The following is a 25,796-nucleotide window of genomic DNA, read 5'->3' as shown; positions in this document are numbered from 1 at the left end:
TCCAACTAGGCTATATGAGAGCACCTTCACTGGAAACACACTTATACTCGCGGAATTCAGCACAGAATACGATAATCTGGTTTACCTAATGGCGTGAAAAAGTCTAATAGGATAGTAACCAATAGATGATTGTGTTCCAGTACCCTACTTTCAACATGTATGTGAGGATGTCCCGGAAACGTACTACAAGTCAGTGCTCGTATTCAAATTTTTTTCGCTCATGGATCTCAGAGTCAATTAGAACATAGGCTGAAGATGAAGATATTTTAGAGAAATATTTGGTTAGTAATTGGTGTATCAAAGTTTATGCTATCTAAGCTGGTTAGTTATAGTAAGAGAGCATCTATACGCCAGGACAAGCGTCTTAGCTTAGTGTGGTGTTCAATTAAACGGGTGATATCAACAAAATTGTCGAAGACCTACAAATTTACTTATTTCGAGGATTTACCTATCACAAAATGTGAATTACAGGATCTACTGAGTAGAAAATCGTATTGCGTTCTACAAAGAATAAGGATGTTTAGAAGATAGTCACGAAAAGATTCAGTTATTACCTCTCACATGGTCTTCGCCAATTCAGGGAAAGAGTAAGTTGGCAGATAATTAGAAGCTTTTATTTTGGCAATACTTTGTGTACAGTTACAGCCACACCTTCCTGACCAGTTTCCATCATTCCTATATTCCGAGAAAGAGCAAAGTTGAATGATGATAGAAGGTAGAAACTTGTTAGTCGTATCCAGAACCGTACAAGTGCATCAAAAACGCTTGCTACACCTGGTAGACAAAACTTATAGATTTATGAGAACAAGAACTCAAATGATATTATTGATTCACGTATGATAAGAATATATGTTATAAAAAACCCCAAAAAGGCAAAGGTATACAGAGCATAAGTTGATGTCCCGATGTAAAGTACCATCTTTACCATTTAATGTCAGTTACGAAAATTGCGGTAGCGTTTTTTTCTTTTCCTAATTCAATTTAGGCATACACGCGGGCTTACTACGCACGAGCTATTTTTAAATAACATGGCTACGAAGTCAGTTGGTTAATTTATGTATACCTTCTTAAAGAATTTCTGAGAGTGATTTGCGATCTTATGTACTGAAAAATAAATACTGCCTTTCCTGTTTGAAATTCATTCGCTTAGTTGTGGATATTTATAAAACTAGTGAAATCTAAAAATAAATCCTAATTCTTCCTGGTAAAAACTCTACAATTATTACTACAAGATGAACAAAAAATGCATTGATGTTGATGTCGTTTTACTTGATTCAACAACAAGATGCTTCCATCTTCTGGTGAGTTGCATCGTCAGATTTAAAGTCAATTTAAGGTTGTCAATTATTTCTAAAAGTATATCTATTTCATTTCAGTGTATCAAATTACAAATATTAAATAAAATTTTGTTTTACGAACATTTTTAAAGTTCTGGTGATGCTAAATGTAGGTTCGTTTATTTCAATCCTGATTGTAACTTTTTCGCCACACTGCTTGGAACGGAAACTAGAGTATAGCACTTGCACCCATGAGTTTCTACACTATAAATGCAGTATAAATTTATTGGTCAAGTAAAAACCTGCTCCAGCCATTTTTTCCTAACGTGGGAGAGTATTTATTACTATTCTATTCGTTGACTGCTTTGTGATGTAACTGCTTCTAGGAATTTTGGTTAGCATTATAAGGGTAAGATTAAAACGAGGTTGAGGTACTAATCACATTTATATAACTAATCGATATATTAATTACTACGAACAACATCCAAAAGGCAGCGAATAATCCCCAATAAACATAACTAAACAACTTTGTGGTAGTTCGGGATTTCCTGTATAACAAATACAAGTTGTAGCCGTAAAATATCAGTTCTTTCCCATCCATTTCCAGCTTAAGCGTTATTCCGTTGTTGGTTTTAGCCTTTTCGTAAATTCTTATAAGACCAAAGTGTTTTAATTATCTTTAAGGATGTGAAAACAATTAAGTAAAAAATGAACAAATTATTGGTGTTTTCCGAAGATGTTACAGTTTTGGGCAAGTGGTATCACAGTGCTCAAATGGATCGCAGTTTTTTTCACAGATCAGGTTGAAATATAATGTAACTATGTATATCATAATAACAGTTTGGAAAAAGACATTTTCTTTGAACCAAGACATGTTATCAGGTCACTAATGAATCACTGCAGTGTAATGAGCTTTGTAAAATTTAAGGGGTTGTTGGAGTCCTTCAGTCGTCGTCGATCCATAAGTTGTTCAAGTTACCACAGTTAAAATGAACACAACGGGAAAGAACTCAACAATATGCGAAGTAAATGAGAGGAAAACATTCAAACTGTGATGAAGGTATAAACATGGAGAATACAGTTCAAGTGAAACAAACTGGGCCAACGGCTCAAAAGTTGGAAATGGAGTTTAGCTCAGTATTTAGATAAGGGCAAAAAACAAACGCATCTGGCCCACTGCAGCGGGGTTCGGGCTTTCTCTTGGATTTCATCAGACCATCGATTGTGATTATGGTATTAGGCCTAACTGGGAAGCATATTTTAATCATCACAACCCAGTCTAGCAAGCAGAAAATTCATGGATTAATGTCCTGTCTTGATCCGTCCATTTCTACCTTTGTTCTGATTTATTGCGCAACTCTAGTAGAGTCTGATAACGCAGCAGTAACACATTTGAGATTATTTCACAAACTATTTCATAAGGCAAATATTTAGGTATGTTACCATTTATGATGAAAAACTGTTTTCTCTTCAATACATTGTTTCTTTTTTGAAGTACCCATAAGAGGTTTGCTAAATGAAGTGAAAGATAAAGCAAATTTATCTGGAATATCGTTAAGATTTACAAGTTGCATGATGAGGATAATGTGGATGTTTGTTTAGTTTAGGGCATATTTTCAGCAAATACCAACTTCCTACTATCGCTTTCCTGACAAAGTTTAACTATCATAAAGTATAATGGCAAGTAAAACAAGTGCGTTTAAAACATGCATTTGATTTTGTCCTTGCTCACTTATTGTGAGTATATAAATATGTGCGACGTAGTAGGCATAAACAGTAATTAAACAATGTGGCCAATCCACCAGGTTTAGGTCTGTATGTTCATTCTCTAGTCACTCTGCATGTGAAAAATTTGTTGATAACACCAAGCTGCCCGAATATGTGCAGAGTGAGGTGTTAGAACCTTCCACCCACCCACTCGTTGGAAGTCCAATGTCTTCACCTTTGAGCACTATTCCGCCGTAAAATTGTAACTCGACGTGCGTTTAGTTGGTGGAATTGTCTGTTTTACCCTGAGTCTATCTATTACCTGATTAATTAAGAACTCACTTATATTTCAGCAACCCTAACCAAACAAATAAAAATGTATAATTCATTAAACCGTTGTTTGGATGCCTATTCTTAATGGGCCCATTATTTTCCTTTAGCTAATTAAATAGCTTTTTCGATCACCAAAGTAAGATGCTACTAAATGATCATTCAAAGTGTGGTGCTGTTTAAAACGATCACAAACTTCCACAAAATTACATAATCCACTGCAAGGCGAAGTCAGTCTGAAAAAATGTTAGGTATTTTCACTGTACAAGTTAAGCAATACGATCACAAATCTACTTTCCCAGAAATTTAAGATCAAGACGCATAAAGATAAAGTGCATTAACATATAGCTATGGCTGAAAATATTAGATACGTAAGGCTTGGCGCACATAGAATTGAAGTTTTCGTATTGTATCTGGTATTGAAGACGTATTGAGGATTACCAAGACATGTTCATAAGAAGAATATGTTATCCAAGTAGTTGATTTTAGATATCACTTCGAAATTACTTTAGGTTGAATCTAAATTCTATCATGTTTCTTTATGGCTGGCAATGGCCACTGAGTCTTCTGTTTTTGACAGCTCCGACTGAGACAAAAGACAATTTAGATATCTTAATTACTACAGCTTTCAAAACCGTAAAAGGTCTCCTCTTTAAAGTTCCAGTATAGAGATTTTAAACGTATTTTGAGGTTAGCATCATAAACGGTTTCAATTGTGCGTTTGAATATAGAAGAATGCGATCGTCTGTCTGCTGAAGTAGTCAAAAATTACGTAACTAATTTATCATTTCTTTATATCAGAAGTGCATCAAAAATGAACTGTTTATTGTTGTTCTCTTTTTGATAAGTTAGATTTATCTCGTTTTGTACTTCATTACGTCTATTCATGAACCTAACCTGATAAAAGTGCTCACCATCAATATTTTGTCCACGTTGTTTTCATACCAAGGGATCTTACCAAGTATTACACGTGTCAGCTTTTCCACAAATTACATATACACATTAGCTAAGAGTTGTCCCAAGCAGATATACACAGTAATTTTATCAGTTGTCAGATATGGCGAGTAAGAAACGTTAGTTGTCTTTTTTTTGCTAGAACAGCTAAGTGAGGCTACATCTGACCTTATAATTTTAAGACCACACAAGAAACAAACTCACTGTGCTTTTTTGTTAAATATTTCACTTCGTAAATCAAGTATTAGTATAGGCTGCTTCTCAAACCGAAAACCTTGAGCAAAGGGCCACAAGCATTTATATGCTCGTCTGGCACTTTTCAAGTATAAAAGTTAATTAACTCCACTCACTCTATGGTTTGAGATAATGATTTCAGATTCGATGGCTCTTTCAGTGTTCAGTAATCTTAGGCAAGTTCATGCTGTTGAATTTATTGAGGTGTGTGCTATTTATGTCAACATAAGTAGTCTATAATGCCAAGCAGGAATAAAATGCCTGGGAGTAGAATGTTAAGAAAATCGGAGCGGAATGAACGGAAACAGTATGTAATTAGTATGGAGGTGCAGGAACGATGAAGTCTGAAACAAGTAATGAACATTTTGCAAATGAGGTATTGGAGTATGGTTTTTCTATTTTATCAAGTAACTCTGTAATTTCGTGCCTAAGAAAATCAGTTGTCCTTACCTGCGTTCTCGTTCACTACATTATTACTTAACAAAAGTAAATGTCTGATCAATATACTATTAAACTGACATTATTTGTTATTAGTTCTCTTGTTTCACTTATTTTTTGTATTAGTCAAGTGATTATCAACTCTAAAACGGGGAAAGTACATAATTTTCAACATTTAATTGCATGATATTATAATTACTCAAAACTAAAAGCCGACTACTTCCTTAATTCTGTATTATAATTATTCGAAAAGACAACTCTAACAGGTTTGGTGTTTGCTAAAATATATCATGTATACTTTACTAACTGTTATAGTTTTGATTGACTTCAACTGAATAAAAAAAATTTTTAACCTCTTTTTTCAAAATTATTCGCTGCTGGTTGTTCTGGATTTTAGACGTTTCGTCGATGTAAGAATAATTGATATTATTCTTATTACTTTGATACTTATAACAGTTTAGACGTGTAAGCACCTGACTGTTTATTATTAGTTACATTAATAACAGTATTTTTGACTTTGTAATGAAGAGGTATCTGTCAAATAGTCTAAATTAACTTTGCCAACACGGACTCTAGCAAAACGACATTTGTTTGTATAGTAAGGAGAAGCTGATAAATTCTTAAGCAATGGAATAGTTTTTATCCCGTTAAAACCAGAAAACTTATTCAGTTTAAATATAATCACTAAATTTCTAGAATTTAGGCTCTTGTAGAAACATGATCTATAAAATAATAAAGATCAGTTATGATTATTCACCATATTTTAGATTTCACAGACACAATAAACTGTATTAAAGCTCAAAGCTTTTGATTATAAGGCAAATTTTAGCATAAATAAATATACGTATCTATATGAAACAACTACCATATGCGATATAACATAAGATTTAGTATTTAGTCATTATTTTTTTGATATTAAGAAACTCGACTTTGGTAATCACAGTTTTTATTAAATATCTTCCATTTAAGCAAATAAATATTTTGCTATTAGTTACAGTTTTTCCTTTACATAGTAATAAAGTCACTTTTCTTCGAAAATTTAACTACTAATTTAAATTTCTACGCAATCTGTTTTGTAGCCTCGTTCACCTGGGCATGAATTGTACACAATGGTTGTTGAACATCTTCAGCTAGTAGAATATGATTACTTTGATTTAGAATATATTAACAAAGATGGTCTTCACGTAAGTTGCATTAAAGTGTTATTATATTTTACGTGCGCACAATCGCAATAAATTCCGTTACTAGTATGTTTAGAAAGAGTTGTTTTGAAAAATGGAAGTTTGTGATTCGATAACGAATAAAATGATCAAATCTCTTATAAACTTGTCTTAACTCAGGTAAATATGGAAAAAATGTCAATTCGCATCTCAAGATATAGAACTCAGCCAAATGTGATCAATATATTCTACGGGCTGTATTATTTAGGAAGGTAATTATACGCAGTAAGTAGCAGTGTGTTCAGTCGCCAGACAAACATTATATTGTTTGTAATTAATGGTTTAATTGAGATCAATATTGTCTTCAAAGCGATAAAGATGACTTTCGTGGGCACTGGGAAAATACTTGGTTTTTAATATTTTTTCTCTCAAAGAAACTCACTTATGATATGTGTTCTAATGAAATTATAAATAGGGTATTTTGAGATTTCATATAGGTATTGTGGTTTTTCAACCATCATATTACGTGCAACGTTTGCCCAATAACTAATATCTAATTAACAATGTATTGTATTTCTATATCTTTTGGGAATGTTAATTGTTCTCCAATTGAATATGTCGTGTGAGTTTACATCACTATAGAATATATATAAAAGTTAAACTTTTGTAGCTCACCTATCAGTTTGTTGAAATTCGATGTAACAACACGTGCTTAGTGTTTCATATCTTAAAGTCCCTGATAAATTCAAGGAATAATAACCCAGTTAAAAATCCCTCCGAAATAAAGGTCCTATCAACTTGTTGTTTGTTACTTATTATTTATTTCGTAAATGCTTTATGCCTAGGCTTCTATGTGTGAGATTGCCTCAGTACGAAAGTCTTTTTCTCGGTAGACCAATATTACCTCTTACAGTCTCTCCATAACTAGAGCAGTTCTGTGTATTAACGTTCATGTTTGCAATGTCAGTGTTTGGCTTTACAACTCTGTTGACAATTCCCATCATTCATTAACTGAATTGATAATCCCTTCTTTTCTCTGGGTCTTGATCAGTTTAATTTTTTACTTGTTAACTGAGAAGTTTTTTCAGGTGGATTCATGTTTGTGATTGGGGAAGCATTTTTATGGAAGTAGTAAAACATCATTTTGTTTAACAATTAACTTGTGTTTATGTAAGGAATAATGAAAAGGTGGCTATTGTCACTAACCCAATTACAAAATCAAGTTTTGGTTAACTGCTATGCATTTTCCAATCTATTTTACCTATCTATGTATTAAACTCTTCAATAAACATTATAAGTGACATTTTTGAAGATCATAATAACCAAGCAAAACTCTCTTGTATATTTCTATTGTAAAGATGACTAACCTGTTCATTTCACTCTATTAATTAATTTTATGTCATGTCAGTATTATCTGTTGAAATATCTTGAATATTTGGAAACATTTTAGAGATTTTGTTTAGTGCTTTATTTTTTCGTAGTTGTAATGTAGCAAATAATATTTTAAAACATTTTTTAAAAGAAAAATCATTTAATTTATTTCGTAACTTTTCATAATTTTTGTCTAATTTTTTATTTTCTAGTGTTGGTTAGATCATTCAAAAGCAATAAATAAACAAATAAATATTTCAAAAAGATTTCTTTATTCTTTCGTCGTCAAGTTTTATACCCCTCATCCAAATTTATTAGAAGATGAATTGACCAGGTAAGTGAATATGAACATACTTATGCATAGTTTCAGTAAATGGCCTTCAATAGTGTATTATGTTTTTATTAAATCTAAGTTATATTATTTATGTATGCATAGAATATTTTACATTCCCTTATTAGAATATTTGATTTGTTTTAATATGTTGTGTTTGTCAACAAAATTACCTAGAAAATACTTCCAAGTAGGAAAATGTTTTATTATTTTTTTCGGAAAAATATTCTACAATTATTTTGATAAACTAACTTAACAAGGTGTCCTGCATGATTCTTAATTTGAAATAGTTTTGTTACAAAGAATACTTATTATAATACATGTTTAGTCAAGAAAAACTGCAATTACTCTCATAGATACTTGATGTGAATAACTTTATTATGATGTATCAATGAGTTGATTGATTTTTCAGAAACATTGTTAAAGTTATCATCGTTTTCTTAAACTTGAACACTTAAATAGAAATATGATTTCTGTCAAATCTGATTGAGACATTCGAAAATCTAACCTAATGTGATCTTTGAAAATGGTGACCGAATGACAAATTTTTTTATTTATTCTAACGTATAACCCATTTTAACAATTTTCCAAACCATTATCTACTTAAAATGTTTTAGTCGTCCAAACAATATATTTGTAAGATACAAACCAACCACATAAAAATAATGATGGAATGTGATAATAAGCGTGATTCAAGACAAATTATTGTGTATAAAGAACATAACTTATTTAACCGAAATATTATTTTACTTAATCGTTTAGATGCCAGACCTATTTATTTACAGCAAGTATTTGTTCAGGTAGCAATGAGCAAAGGTCGAATTTCAGCTTATTTTCTACTAAACTTCGTAAGTCGAAGAATCGTGAACAAAATATAAGCCTAACAATCAACTTATTTATTTGTGGATATCTATTTTATAAAACTTTAATGATTTGAATGAAACAGGAAAAATAAAATTTACATAATAAAATGAATCGCTTTTTATGAAGAATATTCTCTTTTGTCAATAACATACATTAAAATTAGTAAAATTCGAAAAATTAAATTGTTATTGAGGAAACAAAATCACAAAATAGATAAACGCTATATAATGAAGTGGAAATGATTGAAAGATTAATATCGATATTTCGAGTTAAAAATTAAGGCAGTTTATTTATTCATCAATTAAAAGTTCATATTAACTTCAGTAGAATATAGGTATTTTATGCTTTACTTTGAATTAGAATTATGTGAAAAGTCTTTGCTCTAATTCCTTGACAATGTTTTATTCTCATTTGAGTCAACAGACGTTCAGCTTGATAAATGAGCGAATAACCTATCCATTTTACTCTTAATTTTTATAATGATAACTTGTATTGTTATGTAACGATTATCTAAGTTGAGATTCTGTTTTATCAAGCTAGTATTTTTCTTAAGTTAATATTGTTTGTGAAGAAATTCAAACCAAACTTTTCGAAAGCATATGATCAACGTTGTGAAAATAAATAACTTTATGTATAAATTAATACATAAACATTCACCTTCATTTTTTGCGTATTCATTAGGCTTTACATATCTAATATGTTTTTTCTCAATACCAACTGTACTTTTTCGGTTTTGTTAATTTGCTTTATTATTTCAGGCTGTTTGGATTGAAAGAGAGCTTTCACAAATTTAAAGATGCATTTAATTCTCTAATCCTTTAATTTTTGTTGTTTTGATGAAATTTATCAAAAGCCATTAACAGTCGCTAATATATTTTACATTTATTATCAAAGCAAAAATTTTGATCTTTTGCCAACACTACAAACTGGTTAGTGTATCTTATTCTTGTCATCCATTTACTAAACTGATTAACTGTCAACATTGATTAGTGCTTTATGATCGAATGAATTCTCTCGCCGGTATAATATTCCACTCATAATATACATATGCCTATATTTATACACGTTATTGAAGTGGATTAAAAGAATAATATTCATATTCAGAAAGATTTTAATAAATTTCATATATATATCTTATTCATATTCATTTTCTATGCTGAAAACGTGTACTCTGATATCTAAAATAATAATTTTTAGTGATGTGAATACATTTTATTTATGTCTTATTGCTTCTTTTATGAAAGATAGCTATTTAAATAGTGTTTTTCCCCAAATTATACTATTTTCTAACTTAATTTACTGATTATTTTCAGATATCTATTCGCCTTACAAATCAAAATTGATTTACGTTCTGGTCGATTGCAATGTAGTGAAAGTACTGCTGCTCTTCTAGCAGCATTCATTGTACAAGGTAAGAAGTAATAAATTTATTATTTTTGTGCAAATACACTTATGTGTATATTGTAAAATTATTTATGAAAGGTTACATTTTCATGCCAGTTTTTATTTTTATCCAAAAATATTATTTGTAATGCATATTGTTTTACTTGACATCAGAGATTTGTGGTAACATCTCACCACTGACTAAGTCAACTAATGTTACAAATATTTTAAAGTCTTATATAATAATAATAAAAATCAGTATTTTCTATAGTTTTAGCTTAAAACCCAATGTTGGTAAATTATATTATTGATTTTTATAGCAAGTATTTACTTTCTAATAATATCTTTATAATAAAATAATATCTAGGACTCATCATTGTTTATAAAAATTGCCTTTAGTCAAATACAAAGTATTAACACGTTTTTTCGTGTTGTTCCGTTGTACTATTTAAACTTGGATTAATTTTAATTTGGTTATTTATACTCTGAAGAAGTGACCTACACTGAGTCACGAAACATCAGAAAAACCAATTTTTCTACTCATTAGGGTATTACAAATATATTACTTTTATTTATTTATTACCACTTTTGTTTGTAAAAACGTTGTTGTTTTTGAAATTTCTATACTGAAATTATTTATTAAAATAATTTTCATTATATTAACAAATGATTCAAGATTGTTTTGATATTGTTTAATCATAAAATTCTTGTTATTTATGCATAGATTTATAGATTCAGTTATTTGTATGTTATTTTAGCTAAATAAATTTATATTGTAAGTAGTAGGTTGTTTTAATTAAGGAAATAGAAAAAAACCCAGAATGAAGTATTCTTTTGTAATTTACATCTAATTGAGAATTATTAATGATAATTTTCCTCAAGTATCTCTGTTCAAAGTTTTTTTGTTGTAGATTTCATTTCTTTTAGTCATATATCTAATGAAGTAAGATTCATTTTAATAAATCTATTAAATAAAAATGAAATGTAGTAACAAATTTGTAAACATTTATTGGTAATTAGTAAGTTAAGGTAGACCAAAATATTGTATTTGTTTATTGAATAATATGTGATTTCATTTCTTTTTTAATTAAAACATTAGACCAAACAAAGTAAGTAAAAGGGTGTATCACAGTTAAATTGGTCTTTTACAAACTATTTCACTTACATTTGTTTAGTTAATCGTATTGATCCCCTCTTCTTATCATGTTTTTCAGCTTGGTTTTAGGAAAAAGTATTCTGTTTTAGTCTTTGACACAAATAATTGTTTAAGATGATAAGTTTGCTTTTGATTGTGATTATAAAGATTAATATATGGTTATCAATTACTTTTTTAAGTTAAATTAATGGGAGTAACCAGTCGGGAGAGCTTTTGTTTGTAGTATCTCATCTGGAATTAAAATATAATGAAACAAAATATCAGGTTAGACCGTTTAAAGGTTTCAGAACTTTATTGAGTAAAACAATAAATAGTCTGTGATCACTACGATATTTATCTATTTCCACACACACTGTAATTGATTTATAGTGATAATCTTGTTCTTAATTAGTGATTACTGACTTTTTGCTAACCACAGTACTATACATTGTTTAAGTCAATTGACATAATCTCCACATTGCAAAATTGAACTGTAATAATTGGTTAAGATTTAAGACTAAAATCGTGACATTTGTCGTATTACACTAACGTCTTAGTATAAAATATGCAAAATGTTTTCTTAGTTAGGCTACAACTGACTACATGTGTCGGAAAAATGTACATTGACTAATGTTTACTATTTTTTATCGCTTCAAAAGAAAATGATATTTTTGAAACATCTGTAGTGTAAAAAGCTATTGCCAAAAGTGAGTAATATCCTTCATTATTATTAAAATGGATGTCTTGGCCCTTATAGTTTTCTTGTTTATATCATTCAGACAAAACACATACCAAGTCTAAGATTTTTTGATTGATTATCATAGCAATAGAAACAAAATTTCGATGTATAAATAAATCAGCGACTTGTAAATGTTTATACATTTTAGTAAAAATATAGAAATATGCTACTCTTACATACTGTTCTTTCGTCAATATTAACACTGTGTGAATGTGTTTCTTTATTCAGAGAGAAATTATATTTGTGTTTCCTTAATTTGTTTTCTTTACCTTTGCAGTATTTATTGTGGTGTAGCCTCTGTATGATTACAATATTAGTCTTAATAAACTAGGGGATTAAGTAAACTGTTTTGTTTCTATAATTTATGGTGAAAGTCAGTCTTTATAGATGGTTTAGTCTGATAGTGAAGTCATTTTATATAAGGAAGAAAATTCAATATGTTTCATCAAAGAAGAATGGTGGACTCTCATCTCTATATATTTATACATTAATGTATTATGTGCAAATATGTATAGGATAATATCAACGTGCTATTTGTTGAGTTGGCTTTCCGAGAACTACAACGGAGCCGAAGAGTCCTAGCCAGTCAGAGCATGATGGAGCTTTCTAGAATATCAACGTGGCGTGCTACTATTGGTCAGTAGCACAATATGTCTTTTAGCGGATTGGCCAAAATATGATGTTGGTTTAACGAATGTTAACATCTATAAATACCCATGTTTTTTCTGTACAAAAATGAACTTTTGAAGTAAAGTGTTTTTCACTTATTTTGCGCCTTTTCTCTCGAGTTCAGGTCGATGCGTAGTTTTAGCTTGCGAGTTACCAGAATAGCTTAGGAACCGAATAAAGCGTTCGAATTAACAAGACTTATCAGTGGCGACGGGAAAATGACAATGCATATTTCTTTGGAGCAACTAGAAGCTTATATGGAGCGTCAAGAGAAGAGATTTGAACAGTCCCAAATCAGAATCATGGAAGCCTTGATGCAGAAATTTTGCCTGTCCCAGTAAAACCCTGCTTTTGGTGAATCACAAGTATCTCATACTGATTCAATCATTAATGCTATTCATGAATTTAATTTTGACGGTGCAGCAGGTATAACTTTTGATTCTTGGTTTAGGAAATATGAAGATTTGTTCCATATTGATCTCTGCAGAGTTGATGACGCCTCAAAAGTCAGAATACTTCTAAGAAAACTTGGGACGATGGAACATGAACGCTATAGTAACTTCATTCTCCCGAAGAACCCACGAGACTTTAGTTTCGATGAAACAGTTAAAACCCTGTCTCAAATCTTTGGAGAACAGTCATTTCTATTTAATATCCGTTACAAATGCTTGAAGATAACGAAAGAATTAGATGACAAGGTGAAACATGCAGGAATTGTGAACCGAGAGTGTGAGAGGTTCAAGTTGTCTTCCCTGACTGAAGACCAATTTAAATGCCTAGTATTTATCTGTAGCCTGCGTTCCCCCAAAGATGCTGACATCCGAACAAGAATACTAAGCAAGCTCGAACATTGCCCCAACATGACCCTACAGGAAGTAACTACCGAATGCCAAAGGTTAGTGAACTTGGAGCATGATACCTCGACGGTAGAGAGCGGTTAACCGTTTCCCTTACGTCAATGCAGCCGAGAGACAAGTCTCACAAGGTTCCAGCACGCTGAATTATCGTAATGACAGCGACAAACCATCATCTCCATGCTGGTCATGTGGAAGTTGGCACTATAAGAGGTTTTGCCCGTATCAGCCCAGAAACTTGGAGGAACATTGGAAGACCCACAGTTCTCCTAATAACACACCTGGCACACAGTGATTCTGGGGTGAAGTTAAATATTGTTGGAGAAGTGCACTGCACTGTTTCTAAAGGTACTGTAACAACGAATGCAACAGTATATCTTACAAAGAAGCCAGCACTCGACTTAATGGGGTTAGACCTTATAGGGACACAAACCAGCAGACCATTCTATTAACAGCATCTGCAGACGAATCAGAACTGACAACACCTTAGAGTGGAACCAGAAATATGCCGTGCTACAAAGACACCACAACGTGTTTAAAGAAGGATTGGGGGAATGTACGAAGGTCAAAGCAGTGTTAACCCTAAAACCTGCAGCTACTCCCGTCTTTCGACCTAAAGGACCTGTACCTTATGCTGCTCTTCCAATAGTTGAACAAGAATTACAATGGCTTCAGGAAATGGGTGTTATCGAACCTGTGAGCTTCTCGAACTGGGCTGCACCAATAGTGGTCGTCAAATGGAAGCGTCCGTCTATGTGCAGACTACTCTATCGGATTAAATGAAGCTCTAGAGTCTCACCAGTACCCTGGTATGGCCGAGAGTGGGGTGGGCCCGCCCTCCCTCTCGAAATGCTCTCACACGGCCACGAGTATACAGCCTCTGCCAGGGAAGTCCTACTCACTGCCTTCTCGTGGCGGGGGTGTTGTTTACAAAAATGAGAGGACGGAAAGCGAATGTCCGGCGCTTTAACCGGATCCCAAACCAATGGTGCACATGGACTCCAGTATCCTGCGGGAACAAATGGCGTACGAACTAATCTTTGGTCACCGGCTACCATGAGAATGCATCTCCTCACGATGCTCCACTGTCTTGTGGGTCAGACCTTTAGGTCAAAGGCTCGGGGTGTGGTCCCCTAAGGAAACCACCTGCTTCGGTCTGGGCACCCGGACAGTATCACAGCTCACACACAAATCAAGTGACTTGTGTGGCGCATATATATTTGGTACCCTCTTGCACCAATATTTATGTGTTCAAGTAAATAAATAGTATCCGTTACCCTTACCGGAAGGTCTTTTCGCTAAGCTGAACGGTGGCATTTTTTTTGCGAAATTGGACTTATCCAACGCATATCTACAAATTTCGGTATCTGATGAAAGCAAAGATCTCCTGACTATCAACACACACAAACGTCTGTTCCGGTATAACAGACTACCTTTTGGGGTGAAGACGTGGCCCTCTATTTTCCAGCAAATTATGGATACCATGTTACAAGGTATTCCAGGGGCAACAGCTTATTTAGACGAATTCATAATGATGAAAGCAGACAAAATGGACCTGGAGAAGAAACTGGACCAGGTACTAGAACGCATAGCCAATTATGGTTTACGCCTCCGAGCGGAAAAGTGTGACTATATGCAGCAAGTACGGTACTTTGGGTTCATAATAGATAAAGACGGAAGACGACCAGATCCAGAGAAAATTGAGAACATTGTTCTCATATAAGTTATCTTTTTATCAAATTTCTTACAAAAATGAGGAAAATTTGTCGGATGCATCAAACGGTGATCAAGAACCTAATAAAATTTTGATAGATGCTGATTATTCTAGTGATCGATTATCTACTAATGAAATTCTCAAGAGATCTGATGAAAATGTTTCACAAAAATCAAACCTTAATGACCTCATATCTAGTGTCGCTGATCCTCACCATCTAGTCAGTTCTAGTGGACTCTACTCAATGCGGGAAATATGCTTTAAATAGAGTCAAAGTAACTGTAACTTGGGAATATGAAGATCCAACATTATTTCGTGGGGGAGGAAGAAGTCATAAAATTTAAAGGTGGATCTTAACATAGTCTTCAAAAAAAGAAGGGGATGTGATATGATGGAAAGAAAAGTCAATTTTCAATTGATTTACTCACTATGGGTTTTGTTCAAGATTACTTCCGTTTTGATCCAATGTAATCATTACTCAATGTAGTATTTGTTTTCTTTTCTCGTATGATATTTTATTCTTCATAATATGCAATATTCTTGTATTCCATTGATATGAACTATGCTCAGTATGTGATTTGTTATTTTTCATATATGTGATTTCATCCTAATTATTAATCAAAATGGGTGTACAATCGGTATGTAAATGAATGTATTTTTTACTAGAGTCGTCGTCGTGTTTTGGGGTCCCTCGTTCCTAGTATAAGTGATAAGTGTTTCCGACATAACAATCAGCGACGGCCAGATACAAAAAGTAGCATTAAAAGAGACAAGACAATAAGCATTCAAATGACAAGTTATAACACTATTAATGCAACATTTTTTAGTTTTTAAAAGTTAAAAATATATTTGAACCAGATCTCCGTAAGCTATTTATACCCAAGAAGACGTTTTTGTTTCTTATATATAAAATATAAACCTATGAACTTTGCCTAAAATAGTAGTTTTTGTCATACAAGTCAACACTTCTTTTTATTTCCATAGAAACAAACAATTTTTATTTGTGGACGAATAAACTGTTCCATAGGAAGTATCAGTTCTGCCAAGATTATAAGTATCCCTTGTTGACATGTCTTACTTGAATCGAAAATGATCAGCGCCACAACATAGCCCAAAAAATTTCAAGTCGAATAGGCTATCGTTTTCATTGAAGTTCGAGTGATAGAATCATTTTAGCATTAAGCAACTAGACAAATATAACATTGTTCACAGCTCAATGATCAATCAATTTTCCAACTATCCACTTTTTCCAAAGTATAGGATCTTCACAGACTATACACTTATTTTGCGTAACGTATCTCCTTCATACAAATAGCATATTGAAGTAATGAGAGAAACAAAGCTAAAACCTAAGCAAAATGAAGGATAAAGAAAGATCAAGATGTTCGTTCGAAAAACTATTCAACCAATTTAATTGCTTATTTAGACTTTGTGTCCACTTTAAATTGATCCACTCTGAAACTTAATGGGGGTTAAAGTTTTATTAAAATCTTTCCAAAAAATGAATTAATAGGAGTTATATGCATACTTTGAATTTAAATTAAATCATCAACATTCTCTTAAATTGTGAATAGTTTTAGTATTTCATTATTGGTAATTTTGCACTAAATTGTCTATCGTTTCATGTCTTCTTTTCTTTATGTATGTGTGCATGTATGTTACAACTACAGTAGGACGTCATACAGAGTTAGTATTTTTTGTAATACTTTATATAGACTGATCATGGATAATAATTATCATGTCGATTGATGGACATAATAAACTGAGTGATTTATCAGACATAAAAATATGCTGTTTAGTATAGATAAGCATGGATAAAATTCTAGTTTATTTTATAGCTTTTTTTCAGGATCAATAAGATAGAAGACTTTAAAATTTGATATAAATAACTAAAAGAGATGTCAATCTTTCCTTACTTTTACTTCGATACTTCACCGAACGTCTAGGGGTTGTGACTTGGATTTCTGTTGCAAATTTTTTGCCGTAATTGATGGAAATCAGTTATCTCTGTTTTTTAGGTTTGTTGGTATTATACACGTATATTATCGTGGTTAACAGTGAATCTAAGTAAATTTATGTAGCATATTATAAATTACTCTGCTGTGAAATTATTCAGCAAAATGTTGCCTTTTGATATATATGAAATGTATGACTGCTCATCATGAAATTATGAGTTACCATTGTCATAAGAGCTAACTACTACCCAAATAACTAGGCATTTAATCAAAGGTGTAAAAACATTTATTCTTGTATTGACTACGAGTAAAAGTTGGAAATTAATTACTAGTTAGTTGATAAAATTTGTGTGATGCTTGAAGGTGTTTTTTCAATACAGGTTAATTTCGCTAACATTATTTTATGAGCTGAGTAAAAATTGAGTAATAATTGTTAGACATTAAGACTGAATTATTGTTTTCAACGCTATCGTATTCCTCAACAAAGTAAAAAGTATTGGCTGAGTTTTAAGAGATTTTCAGATTCTTTTTCCCACTAGGCGCTTCTGTATGACTACAGAGGGGCCACTCAGCTACACATAACTCAACGTTATTGCTCAGTAAGTTAGGTTTCAGTGTTGATATCCCTTCAGACTTTAAACACAGTAAAATCTTTTGTTAAAAAATATCCATCTTTGAAATTGTTACCTTTAAACGTAATTATTCGTTTCTTTCCTTAAGTTGAACGTATAAATTTTTCTTCAGTGATGAACTGTGCTCGAACTTTTGTCTTAACATTAACCTTATATTTATATTACATTCTTTAATCTTAGTTTATTAAATATAATTATTCCGTATGACAAAACGATATTTAAACAATTATTTTCATCGTAAATTACACCATGAATAAACTTCATCCATATAATCATTATAAACCAGAAAGTGTTGAACAACTATTTCTTTCCAGTATCCAACATCTTAACAGGTAGTCAAATACGAACGTTCATTGACTCTTTAAATTTCACTATGAGTGTATTACATTCTTAAGCCACTTACTTGTGGTATCCAATAATCCCCATTTCCAATTCCATTTTATTCATAAAACATCTGCACAAGGTACATTCGATAGAAAAACGTTGAGTCCCTATCCTTTATATACGTAAAAGAAGACCCATTATTTTGATTACATTATATCATATATCATATTTAAATACACTATTTGTGTGTCATGTTCTTCCTTGCATATAACTACATGATACTATTTGTGTTCCAATTAAAGTGAATTAAAGTTAATGGTAGAATTACACTCAACTGTTTATATGCTTTATTATAAATTCCTCTTACCCTAACTGTGTAATTATATCATTAAGTAAACAGATAATTACTTTCTCCAATGATATGATATATTCACACAGTATTTATTTTGAAAAACAATATGATAATTTATGTGAAGTTGTTAAGATATTTAAGTGAAAAGTTGAAAAAAAACGAACATATAAGACAAAATCGGTAACAAAATAAGTACTATAGGAAACTGAAAAAAATTACATCATTCTTTCGGGTTACATTTAAATTTATCATTCCTTGGGTAGTTAGTATATTAATACATACTCTTTTTCGATCTTACACGGAAGGTTAATTATTCATATGATAATCACTTCAATTTATTTGTTACATGTTTAATCATCCCTATACATATCACTATCACTTCCTACTATTTAGGTTTAGTCAAACACACATTCAGTCTGTTGATGAACAAATTAAAATTCAATCTGAGGAGTGATATATAAAGAATCTTTATGACAGTGTACGGAAACGCTCATAGATTAATACATGAATTTGTTGAAGCCATGGACATAAAAAACTCAAATTTCTCTTGAGTCATTATAAATCTGTTTTGTCGGTATAAGAACCACTTTGGTGTTATTTTAATGTACACATCAAAAGTAGGGGCGTATAAAGTTATTCTCATTCCATTGTCCCTATTGTTATTATATTCCTGTTGATGTAGTTTGATCTTTTTATTCTTCAGACAATTTCATTTATATGTTCTAACAAACTTCATTTTCTCATCACGGTATTTGTTTTTCTCGAACAAATTAAATATGTTCCCGATAATAATATTATTATTACTTTTAAATAGATTCACCCTTAAGTGTGAGAACCATTAAGATTAATCACTCCTATAGAATTTTTATTATTATTTATCAAGGATGTACAAAACATAAAGTAACCACTTTCTTTACATTCTACATATCACTTCCTTATTCCAAATAAATTGAAGTGACTGCTTAAAATTGTGAACATAAATCAATGACATTGCATGTAGTCTTTCACCTAATACATTTATCATTTCAGTGAGCTTTTTTAAGCCAGTAATTCGTTTTATTTGTTATTTATTCCATTGTTATTATTAACATTTCTTTTAAGCACTAAAAATACCTGATTTTTTATTTTATTTTAAACTCATTCGATATCGTATATCCACAAATATCCATGTATTTGTAAATCTTTATTACGGTATTATTTATTTGAATGTTTAGGCAGAAATTATTTGCGTATGCTCACATCTTATTAAATTTCATATTTAACCGCACTACTGGTGTGTGCTACTGATGTCGCTAGATATAAGTAGTATGTATCATCGATCGAAAGTGAAGTACTTGGCGGCAGAAGTTTAAGAAGATCAAAGAGAAGGGAACGAGAAGAGAGAATGATTAGTGTGGAAATGAAGGAGCAATGAAGTCTGAAACGATTGACTGATATTTTGTAAATGAAGTATTTACTGTATGGTTCTCAGATTTTACTAAGAGATTCTGTAATTTTTTGTCCAAATATATTCGATTGTCCTCTACTTGTGTCCTCGTTCACTTCGCTACTAACAAAATAAATTCAAAAACACTGAAATGAAGATACATTCGGTCGACGAATCACATGTAGAACGAATTGCGCGACCTGAACCCCACCTGTAGCCATTACGCAACTATACTAAAAATACACTTAAATTTATCAATTAGTATTAGTATTATTATTTACTTTCACCTTTGAATTTGATTAGTTATAAGTTTACTATTGCATTTTATCATTTAAAGTTCAAGGTAAAGTAATCCTCATGGATATTTGAATATTCTATTATTTTATGTATTTCCAATTTAATCATTACAATCAAGTACAAAGCCATAAGATATTTTGTAAATAAGCATTGATTCATGGAGAAATAAACCATTTAAGACAATGTTTAACTGTATAGTGTTTACAGTTTGCTATTTTATCATAAAAATATCATGGCTTATAACACTGTTGACACTAATTGTTATAACTAATTATCAAGAATCATTTTTCATTTTATTTTCAACCCAAATCACTTTCTAAACTGGTATACATATTATTAATTCAAATTATTTCTTGTATTTTATTTATCAGAAACATTGTTCACTTTTTATCCCTTTTTATTACTGATATCAGAAATTCATTTAATCAATGTTATCAGTAGTTTTATTTATTTTTAACGATGAACACTTTCAATGTAACTACTATTAACGGTGGAACTATAATTTATGAACTGACCAACCAGGTTTAAGATAATAGGTCTTGGATTTTGACGCAAAATTCATTCATTCATTTGGTTATATAGCGTTTTGGGATTTTAGCTGATGTCAGTTCGTGATGAAAATTTTAAGTCTATTTCCTTTCCCTAAAGTTATAATCCTTATTCCTCACACAGGTTTGTAACTCTCATTTAGTAAGTAGTTGAACATTCTCAAGGCCACTAAGGTCGCTCAGAGGTCGTCCATGAATTATAGCCTCACCATGTTAGCAATTTCATCCATCAATTTAATATTCTCGTTCGAGTGTTGTATATTTTAATGATGTTAGTTTATTAGTTCTCATTTTTTGCGATCTTTTTTTTAAATAAAACATTATTTATAAGTTTTACAGTTCCATAATTAAAGTTAATGAATCCTTCGATATTTCAAATGTATAATTTTAAATAATGATAGTAATTTGTTTTGATATTGGGTGGCGTTTTTGTCAAACCTACTTTTAACGTCAATGAATTTTAACAGGAAAAACATGAAGAAAACACTGAAAAAATTTTTTTGTTAATTTTAAAATTAAGTTGACTCAGTAGACATTAAATCATTCAAACGTTATGATAAATAGTTTATTGTTCAGAATTTCATCAATCTGAAACCCAGTTCATTTTAATCGACCTCTTAATATTATTCTGAAATCATATTTACTTGTTTATCGGTCATCAATATCCGAATAACTTTAATTAAACGGTTCGGAAATCTTATTGTCTTAAACATAATTTCATAAAAATTGAGCAATTTTCTTGATTCTGTTACAAGTAAATAAAATATCTTCCTAATAACATTCAGTAGTTATTATTACATTAGAGCATGTTATTAACTTGTTGATAATATTGTTCGGTAGATAATTGATCATAAAAAAGATTATTTTTTAATGATGAAGTATAATACTTATGAAGTAAAGTCAATTTTATGGTATGTAGAATAAACATATCTTTATGATAATTAATTTGAAAAGATTGATAAATATTCAATTTAATTGTTTTTAATGTACAATTAAACAACGTATTCATTTGAAGCTATTGTCTAAATGATAAATTATACTGCTTTGATATCTAAACATGTAATGTTTAATTCCATAATAGACAACAAGTGTAGGACAATTCAATGTTTTTTTTCACCATTAGTTACTTCACATATGATTGGAATTCTTTATGATGAGTATCATGAAAGAAATAATCCCTAATTAATTTTATCACCAATTAAAATAGAAGATATTATAACACATAAATGTTATACAACATCATATCAGAAAGATATACAATTATTCTCACTTAATAGATGTACTGAATGCAAAAATAAGTGATTTATGACCAGTGGATTATTTTTACAATTTCAAATGTGATTAAATAGCTAAAAGTATAGTTTCTTTTCAGAAACATTCATTTCATAATATATACTACTATATTCAAAATGTTAAAATTTTAATTTCAAAGTTCATTTTAATTTCACCATGTGAAATTAGGATAACAGTTCTTGGAGAGAGACATAATCATTTAATCGAATTCGCTGATAGTGAACATTTATAATTTGGAATATTCCAAAGAAAGAGAGGTAGAGAGAGCCATGTTTCAGAAATCTGAGTGATAAGCTGTATAAAGTAATCATCCAAGCTTGTTGAGTTATATTTGAGTGTTCGGGTTTGGGTTTGGTTTATGTTGACTGATTACGTTTTGTTAGACATAGTGTGCTGTGTATGCATGAAGTTGTTATTGGTTTATCAAAAATATTAATTTATTGTTTTGTCATGTTACAGTGATCTAATTTGTCTGCCACGAATTATTATAGTTTATGTTTTTCCGTGTTATCTGTTAGAGATTCAGTTAATTACAGTCCTAAATTCTTAGTAGTTTTAACCCTACCCCCACACACAGGTGCTTTAATTTTGATGATATCTACTTAAAAACTTTCGGTATTCTCGTTACAAGAGAGTCATTTTTAAGGCTTCGCTTAGTAGTGCTAATTGTCTGTTTCACAAATAGTTCTCAAATGATAGAAATTTGTAGTTCGAGAGAACAATATTAGTCATAGCGCACTCCACGAGCTGAATTGTTGAATTGTGAAGCCCTGAATCTTCTTCTAAATAATGTTTTCAGCACAAACCGCAATAAGGTACAGGATATTATAATTCTTATACACGTGACGAAAAGCTAGCTCTGTTTTTAGAATGATTAGTTTTTCATCTACGGTGATTCTTTCATTGTTTTCACAATTGTCTCTAATATTTTATTCCCTGACTACATTTAACATTGTGGTTGTTTATCATCTTCCCGACGGCTGATAAATCAGGACTATTTTAATACATTTATTAAGTTTCGAATCCCAAGTGCCAGAAAGTTCTCTGATCTTTTTTCACCTTTGAGCAAGATTTCAAAATTTTTAGTCGGTTTTGTATCTCCGATGTATTGAGTTTATTTTCTTTCGCCCTTGAGTTATTCTGTTTACATATTATTGCTGGAATTTTATTAGCTTGTGAGCTGTGCTTATTGTTAAAACTGACAACATTGTGATTAAAATAACTGATATTGCTTCTATATGTATTAAAAAACGCTGTATATTGGTGCCAAACTATCGACAATGTCAAACACACAGGACTCAGTAAAGCGACATCATCGAAACTGATACTTTTAGGATAAATTTACTTAACTGTTAGATCATTTTAACTTCTTAGCTTCACTCCCAGGACACAGATTACTTTATGGCAACAATTATATTACAAGTAAGTGATCTTTAATTCTAGTGTCGTTAGGAAGTGCAAGGGAAATGCTGAGTTACGCGGTCTTAAATCCCCCAATTTGCATTTATCGCCCTAAGATTAAAGGTACGAATTTCTGATGAATACCGAATAGCATGAAACTCAAATCTAGGGTTTTCTGTTGACTACCTCCGGCCATACCTCATTGTTCATTATATGTGAAGGAAGATTGTTTGTCGTTTTTTCCATGAAATCTTTTCTCACCCCCTGCTATTACAAACAAAACGTGTTATGTAATAACTTTTTTTTAAAAAGTATGTTCGTTGTTGTATTGTTCTTGATTTCCTTTCAATCTTATCAGCATGTGTATTAAGATAGCTTACTAAAAAGTTAAATCACTGAAATATGTTTATGGCATTATGAAACTAACTGTCTCTTATTCAGTAAAATTCGAAGTCAATTCATGTTTTTTTAACTTGTGATATAAGCATAAAACTCTAAATAAAGTGTAATTATTACAATCTGTTCGTTTATATCAAAGAGTTAGGTTTTTCATTTGATACTTTAACATTTGGCATAGAGTCTCAGTTCTCCAGAGAAATAATGATGCATACAAAGGTGTAGTGAAGTTAAGATTAGATCAATTTAGCCGCTAAAATCCCCAGTTATTTTACTATATTTAAGAGGTAGGTGATTATGGTGATATTATTTGTTGTAGACTGAGTTTTTATGTTTGCCAAACGTTTCTTATTTCAAAATTTTTTGAAATTAAAATTTTTACCTTATAGAACCCAGAATTACCAAAACATTTAGAATGTATGAATTTCTGCATTATAAAGTATAAAACGTTTAATTGACCGAGTGATATTAATTTTACCAGTGATTCTATTGTCTAATCTATATTTATCAAGGATTTGCTTTTTCTTCACTGTCTTCATTGTATTTGATCACACTCAATGAGCACAATATTGCCTTCTTTTAATTTAATAATCTATGACTATGATCGTTCTATAGGCATAAATAGTTTATCGTATTGTCGTCTAAATGTGTTTTTTCATACTTAGCTTAAACAGAAGTGATTTAATAGCCTCAGAATTTCAGTGCAAACAACTAAGATTTATTTTAAAAGATAACAAAGGATCCCAAAAAATAAATCTCGGAGACTGTTGAAAATGAGTTATTATACGTCGAAATTCAGAAGACCTTTTGTAATGGAACACATACTGGATTTACTATAAAAATTCAAATTACTTCAAGAAGACTAAATATGGTTAGGCAGAAATCAATCCTATAGCAAACTAAAATAAAAGCTTAATTTAGTTAAAAAATTAAGAGATTATTTTTTAAAGTTAACAACCGATCAGATCACAACAGCTTACAAAACGGCTACTTAGGCAGTGCTCACATATAATTTCGTAAACGAAATGACTGTATGTAATACAAAAGATCAAGAAAACATAAAAGTCAAACATGAAATTGAATTAACTGAAAAGCTTCATTGATGAATGAGATGCAGATACTCATTACTTCCTAATAGAATGTAAAAACCTAAAGAAAAATTTGATAACATTCATAAATGTCAGACTAAAGTGAAAACTTGTATTGAAATATTTCTAGACAAAGAAATTTATAAAGTAAAGAATACTGGTAATGTTTAGAATAATTGTACAAACTTACCAAATAATAATAAAAAAAATTTTAAATGAGCTTTTTCTTGGAAACAGTTTAATTTTTAATTCAAATGCTCTAATATAACTCATACCATAATATAAATTATCTGCATTATAATTCACTTTGTATTGTTTGATAAAGAAATGATTAAACTACACATTTTCTATTTGCCATTTTCATTTCAATATAAATAAACGAACATTATCGACACAATATAAAAGAAAAATAAGGAACGAAAACAACCAGACATTAAAAGTTAATCACTAAGTAAGAAAGAAACAGTCATATTAATGTATAGACCAAGTGGATAAATTTTTTCTTTTACTTATATCTCATCTCTAATTTTTCATCTTTTGTAACTTTAATAAATAATACCCAAAATTAAAAAAAACTTTCTTTTTTTTTCTTACTCCATTTGTACACTATTCAGTGAATTTAAAATGCACCTAAATCTACTTTCAGTTTTGTTTTTATTATCTTTTCTCTCCTCTTATTTTATATTTTTATTTTAAAATGAAATTCATGCATTTAATGCTTCGATTTTCCCATGGACCAATTATATATTTCAAAGTAAATTCATCTTGAATTTTGGTTCTCCTTCAATGTATAAATAACTTCTGAGTTTCTTAATCTTACAACGAGCAATAGTGGACTTTTGCACTTCCATCTATTTTCATAAGGTCTGTTTACCGATTCAAATTAAGCTGAATTGTTTATGAACATTAACCATTTATATATTT

General features: G+C 30.7%; 1 protein-coding gene across 1 annotated transcript in view; it reads left to right on the top strand.

Moving 5' to 3' along the window:
• The first annotated feature begins 1,002 nt into the window (after positions 1 to 1,002).
• The window catches only part of MS3_00001877 (uncharacterized protein), a 121,222-nt gene continuing 96,428 nt past the window's right edge, over positions 1,003 to 25,796 (top strand). The window contains exons 1-4 of the mRNA XM_051209383.1: positions 1,003 to 1,301; positions 6,020 to 6,124; positions 7,684 to 7,805; positions 9,980 to 10,077. Of these exons, the coding sequence (XP_051074836.1) occupies positions 1,233 to 1,301; positions 6,020 to 6,124; positions 7,684 to 7,805; positions 9,980 to 10,077 (394 nt within the window). The 5' untranslated portion in view covers positions 1,003 to 1,232. The remainder of the gene's footprint in view (positions 1,302 to 6,019; positions 6,125 to 7,683; positions 7,806 to 9,979; positions 10,078 to 25,796) is intronic.

This window comes from Schistosoma haematobium, chromosome 1 (genome assembly GCF_000699445.3).
Source record: "Schistosoma haematobium chromosome 1, whole genome shotgun sequence".
Classification (NCBI taxonomy): Eukaryota; Metazoa; Platyhelminthes; class Trematoda; order Strigeidida; family Schistosomatidae; genus Schistosoma; species Schistosoma haematobium.
The sequence above is the reverse complement of the archived record's forward strand: the minus strand, read 5'-3'. Positions and strand labels throughout refer to the sequence as shown.